Genomic DNA, 6,000 nt, shown 5'->3' with positions numbered 1-6,000 from the left:
TCACGTTATCGGCCGTGGCTCAGCAAAAACCGACGTGAGATCACGTTGAAACTTGTTAAATCAATTTTAACGGTTGTCATCCAAGGAGAAGAATCGCCGTATGCATTCAAATCCTCTTTGACGTCAATGCACGATTTTTCTACCACAAACAAAAAGCGAATCACCCAACTGACCGCTATTAATCTTTTTTCCATTTTTATAAAATCCGCGAACAGGCTCTCTCCACCAACATACAGTAGCCATATATGAAAACACAATAGTAGTACAGCAGATTTCTCTTGTCATCTTTAGGTGTGGCTAGGTACTTATCGGGCCGCCCTTATAAAGTAAAAATGATCTAAAAATATGGTGCAGTAAAAAGAAGCTAATCAAAATACCCTTATTTATTTTGAGTACAATTTTAAGATTGTAGATACTTATGGTATCCAATGAATATCTCGGATAATAAGGATTATATTTTTGTGTGTATTGGCAAGTAGACCACCATTAACATTTAGTCCGATCATATTGGTCCATATGTTTTATTTTCTTACAATTTTAGAAAAATATTTTTCAGGTCGATGTAAATAATTATTTATCAACATATGACATACATATTATTATTAATTGTAGATTTGAAAGAGCTTTATATACTGATATTAGTGTAAGTATTGAGTAAAGTTGTTACAGTTATATGGTGCCCCACGTAAAGCACAGATGGGTGCACGAAAATCTAGATTTAAGAGCAAGCTGGATACGATGTAATAGTTGTGGTGCACTCATTTTTGTCTGCATTAAACCACTTATCGGCGCCACAATAAACTTCTTCTAAAGTACTGTTGCCTTTGCAAATAAGGTAATGTTGACAGCCAGATTTTGAACTTAACTCATAACCATCATTTCGACCGTCGCACCGATCTTCAGCACATTGCACATGTGCCCGAGGTAAACAAGCCTCTTCTGTGGGATCGAAAAATCTTGTTGCCGAGCACTGTCCCCAAATCGGTGTTGCATCTGGGATACCAACACCGAGGTCTTTGCAGTAAAAATATCCCCGACAAGTGGCGTCATCACTGACAAAGTGATTTCTTATTGCAAGTTTTTTATTACCGCACACTTCATTCGGATACGGATATTTTGCACAATAAACTTTATTCTTTGGAATGCAAGTTCCTGTTACAACATCAAAGTAATTACCGGGATCACAAGCCTGCTCCACTAGTCTGTTTCTCACGCATTCGTAGTAGCCAGCACAGTTCGTCTCGTGCAAAAATGGTGTTGAATTAGGCACTACATCACAAAAATCAAATTCCTTTTTACAAGAAAAATTTTCCGGATAATCGCACATGCCGTTATTTTCATTAAAAGCCAGACCATTCGCACAAAAGCCAAAGCTAACCGTAGTAGATCCCTTGCAGTTATACCAGCCTTGACAGTTTTTATTGTCCGCAATATAACCCTGAGATTTAGAAGAACATGCTGTGGCACAGTATTTGTCGGTAGAAGTTCTTTCACATTTGTTAGTATTTCGATTGTAAAACTGATTTTTGTCACATTCAATCTCAGTGATGCTCTTAAAGCCTTTACACCTTATGCCGATATGACAAAAGCCTGGCTTTCGCAACAAGACGTCATCTTTGAAGAGTCTGCAAATGTCGTTTTCTGCGCTCAAGACTTCTTGACAATGAACAATGCCAAGTATTCCGAATAGAACAGTTATTAATGTCTTCAGCCGAAAGCCTATAATAGCATAACGAATAAAATTATATCGCATAAATATTATTACATAAAAAAATTGTCATATGTATAGAATGAAGGAGTCGTGGCTTAAGCAGCACATTTTTGTGAAATTGTCAGATAACTTGTGTTTTCCCCTTGATTCATCCCTACTATGACGCATGTCCAGACGAATTGTATGAAGCTTGCGAATGTAATTTACATCGCCAAGCTCGAGCAAATGAAGTTTGGTACTTAAGCTGAACCGAACTTCAAGATAATTTAAAGCCGTACAAATACTGACACTCTTATTATCTTATAAGAAATAGCTGTTATCTCGATAAAGTAATAAGTATAGCATCATGGGTTTAGTCTCTTCTGCAAACTGCCGGTTCTGCGACATGGAGCTGAAACCCCCTGAACACCTGCTAGTGGACTGCAAAGCAGTCTGCAGACGCAGAATTAAGGCCCCTGGATCCATGTTTCCAAACAGGGATCACATCGCTTCACTAGCGCCTAGCAGAATATTTCGGTTTATCAATATGCTGGGGCTAGATGAGTCGATGTGACTTAGGAGAGAGCACAATAGACCATAGGTCGCGGTGCATACCTCTAGCCCTATCTATCTATCTATGGTGAGAATTGCTGCATTAATATGAGCACGCTGGCATTGTCCGAATCATTGAAAATATTCCTGCTCCAAAATGTTCGAGGCGGAGCTAGCAAGGAAGGAGTTGAAACTCTATAAAAATTAGAGTGGTAGATTTCCACTTCATTTAATGCAATGAATTACCGCCAGTTTATGAAGAGATGAATCGATAAGCGCGCTTTTATAAAACAAAATCGCTTTAGCAATAACATTACTGCTTAAGAATAACAAAATAAACGGATATTTAGGGCAGCACTATATTTAATTTATTATTCGCGTACCTTTCATTCTTTAGTTAGTCACTTAGTTTCAAATTTAAACTGACTGCACACAGCTAAGTATTTTGCTTTTATAGCATATTGAAAAACACCTGAATGTTATAATTGATTTATTTGCTACTTACTGAATTTAAATCAAAGAATTGCTTTCAAATACGTTGGTTTATGAAATTTAGATTAGATTAAAGACATGCTAGTAATAAATGCCGAGATTCTTTAGCTTTTGAAATATTTATTAAGGCGTTGAATTTACTTTTAACGCGAGACTTTCTTATATTTTAGATATTATATTATAATATATAAGTAATTAAGCCAAAAATTATTCTAAGTATTAATCATAAAAGTAAGTTGGCCACACCAACTTAAACTTTATAAACTGTTATTTCGATACATATATAAAAAATCACATATACCTAAGTGTGCAAAATATTAACTCAAATATTAAATAATATATTAAACCGAACTCCACATTTTTAGCCGAATATAGCGCCTGCTTAATATTTGTATGGACAGCTGTGAACAGATTTACGATCTTTGTTCTTATCTAATAATGTTGCTTTATAAATGTAAATATATCTCCGCTTTAAATCGCACGCCAAAAATCTAACTTTAATTCGTTTGTAGATACACGCCCTGCAGGAAAAGCTTAACTAGCATAATACATTTTTATTACTAAGTACAATTTCAGCCAAGTATGTTGCTTATTATTGAAAACGATACATTACCGTAATTTTCAGCGCATCTCTTTAATTACAATATTTAAGATGACCCCTCCCATTAAGTTTAAAATCGATCGTTTCTAAATTCAACTTTTCCTTCAGTCATTTTCACAATTACTGGATTTGGATAATTATCCTTTCATTCACATAACGAACAATGTAATTACGATTTCCTACTGGATATCCATACTTTTATGTGCACATATGTATGTATGTTTAATCAAATATTAGCATTATTGCTCCTGTTGGGAATTTGATTGAATTATGCTTTGCGAAAAACAATAAATAGAAGTGCCAAACAGAAATGTTAGCAAAAAGTCAATAATCACAAGCAAGGAAAGTGCTTAAGCTCTTTGAAAGTTAATTGACTTGGACAAGTAACTAATTGGACGCACAATGAGAGGTTGGACAAAATAGAAATACATACACACATTCATACATATATATACGTGCTTACATACATATTTAAAAAAAAAATATGAATTTATATATTTAGCTACTTTTTCAATACTTTAGCTCCAGTGGCAGCACATCTGCTGATGTTCTTATTGGTTGACCTCACTAGCAACACACTATTGCCCGATACCGAAGACATTTGCCGCTTTTTTCCAGATAATACTGAAATTGCCGATCCATCATCATGCAACCATTACATCACCTGTAATAATTCAGTGTCCGAATACACGCGTTGCGCTACATCTACTCCATACTTCAATAATTCCACTATGAGATGTGCGAAAACATTATCTGATGACCGTCACTGTCAGCTTTCTTGCTTAGAACATGTGGGTCGATTCATAAGCGATAAAACATCATGTAAAGGCTATTATTTTTGCGAGGATGAGAATACGCCGATTCACGGAAATTGTGCAAATGGTTTGCATTTTAATTTCGCAACTCAGTCTTGTGTCTATAAATCAAAATCTGACTGTAAACTAAGCTCATTCGATATATGTTCAGTTGTTAAAACCAATACCAAAGTAGCTCATGAAACCGATTGCCGTAAATATTATCAATGCACTAGAAGAGTTTTAACTGTTAGGAATTGTGCAGCTGGTCAATATTATAATTCAACTTCTGGCATTTGCTTAGAAAAGTGGAAAGTAAATTGTCCAAAAATTCCATTCCCCAATAACGTTTGCGGAACTGTAAGGACCCCCTTGAAGAACAAATTCGTATCCGATGATGCCACATGTCGTGGTTACTTCTATTGTGCTGACAAAGGTTCTATACCAGATCCTGCACCTGTTTGGGGCCAATGCAAGAATGAGACCTTTTTCGACCCCAATACAAGTTCATGTGCTGACCCATTGAAAGTAAAATGTCCTACTGGTGCAGATCGTTGCGATGGTCGTTCATTGACTTTTGTAAGTGGCAGCCAAGCAGGCTGTCGGCAATATCTACGATGTAACAATGGCAAAACAGAGGAGGAGAAGGACTGTGGCAACTACTTTTTCGATGAAATTTTACCCGCCTGTATTTCTACGCCAATTACTTACACATCTTGTGTTAGAAAGTGATTAGTGTAATATATATAAATATATATACCATATATATATATATCATATATATATGTAATTGTTCTTATATGTATATTGTATAAAAAATAGCAGTTGAAACAAATTCAAGTTTTTGATTATTTTCCCTTTTACATTATTTAATGACAAAAGATACACGTGATACGTGAATTTCGCTTAAGCAGCTCGAAGTCTATTAATAATTTATAACATGCTAATTTCATAGTCGAAACGTTTAAGTCTAGGTAACATATTGAGCAAATTAACCAACGCTATTGCAAATTCCCACATGGCTTCTTTATAAAGAAATTGGCATGATATATTCATAAATATTTTCGCTTATTTTTATTGAAATAGTTCGGACTCTGTTCATTATGTGCGGCATATATGGGGTTTGAGTATGGAGTAATTAACGAAAATCCTTACATATGGTTTTGTTGGTGACTTTTGGTGTTCTAAGCGGGCAAGTATGAGAGTTTAATAGCGAATTCGTTGTCTTTTCATGAAAAGCTCTATTAGCGTTGCTATACGTGAACTCTGCACTGCACTAAATCACGTGCATAGCTCGACTGCGACAAGATAACAGTGCGAACGGTAACAACTTTCGAAATTCTTTAAGCATGTTTTTCGTCTATAACAAATATAAGATTTATTTGTGGATATTTCGTATGACAACAACGTCATAGTTTTGCATAAATTTTTGCACATAAACTTGGTGCAATCAGTTACCAAGCCCTGGTTGTGGCGCCTTCCCTATTAAGCGCTATTCGACATGCATATCAATCAACCGCAATTCTTAAAATGTGGTCAATAGCTGTTCCCCGAGTATGGAGGATCTTTACAGTGTGCTTTTAATTTAAACCGTGCCTAAATTATGTTTTTTTCCCCATCCATTTTACATGGGATTTTTTATCTTTTGCATAAAATGTTTTATCTCCAAAACAAATAAACTTACAACTTTGAAAATACGATATTCTAATAATAATTTTACGCTCGACAACAACTTTAAAAATTCTTGGTTACTCATACGACATGGTGTAAGCATGCTCAATACCTATAACTGTATACCTTTAACTGCGTATAACTTTTAAGGGAGTGATTTTATGGAAAAGACCACTAAGAGCTTTTTTGTAGAACGCAAA

General features: G+C 35.3%; 2 protein-coding genes across 2 annotated transcripts; one reads left to right on the top strand and one right to left on the bottom strand.

Moving 5' to 3' along the window:
- Window positions 1-344: 344 nt before the first annotated feature.
- Window positions 345-2,714, bottom strand: LOC118680554 (peritrophin-44). The gene is made up of 2 exons (XM_036360710.2): window positions 2,626-2,714; window positions 345-1,719 (listed from the first exon to the last, which is right to left on the bottom strand). The coding sequence occupies exons 1-2, from the start codon at window positions 2,630-2,632 to the stop codon at window positions 719-721; spliced, it is 1,008 nt and encodes a 335-aa protein (XP_036216603.2). The 5' UTR covers window positions 2,633-2,714; the 3' UTR covers window positions 345-718.
- A 213-nt stretch (window positions 2,715-2,927) lies between these two features.
- On the top strand, window positions 2,928-4,964 carry LOC106624332 (peritrophin-44). Its single transcript, XM_036360709.2, has 2 exons — window positions 2,928-3,744; window positions 3,858-4,964. Exons 1-2 carry the CDS (start codon window positions 3,738-3,740, stop codon window positions 4,859-4,861), a joined length of 1,011 nt encoding a protein of 336 aa, XP_036216602.1. The 5' UTR covers window positions 2,928-3,737; the 3' UTR covers window positions 4,862-4,964.
- Window positions 4,965-6,000: the final 1,036 nt, after the last annotated feature.

This window comes from Bactrocera oleae, chromosome 6, assembly GCF_042242935.1.
Source record: "Bactrocera oleae isolate idBacOlea1 chromosome 6, idBacOlea1, whole genome shotgun sequence".
In the NCBI taxonomy this organism is placed as follows: Eukaryota; Metazoa; Arthropoda; class Insecta; order Diptera; family Tephritidae; genus Bactrocera; species Bactrocera oleae.
This window is presented reverse-complemented; position numbering and strand designations above follow the sequence as displayed.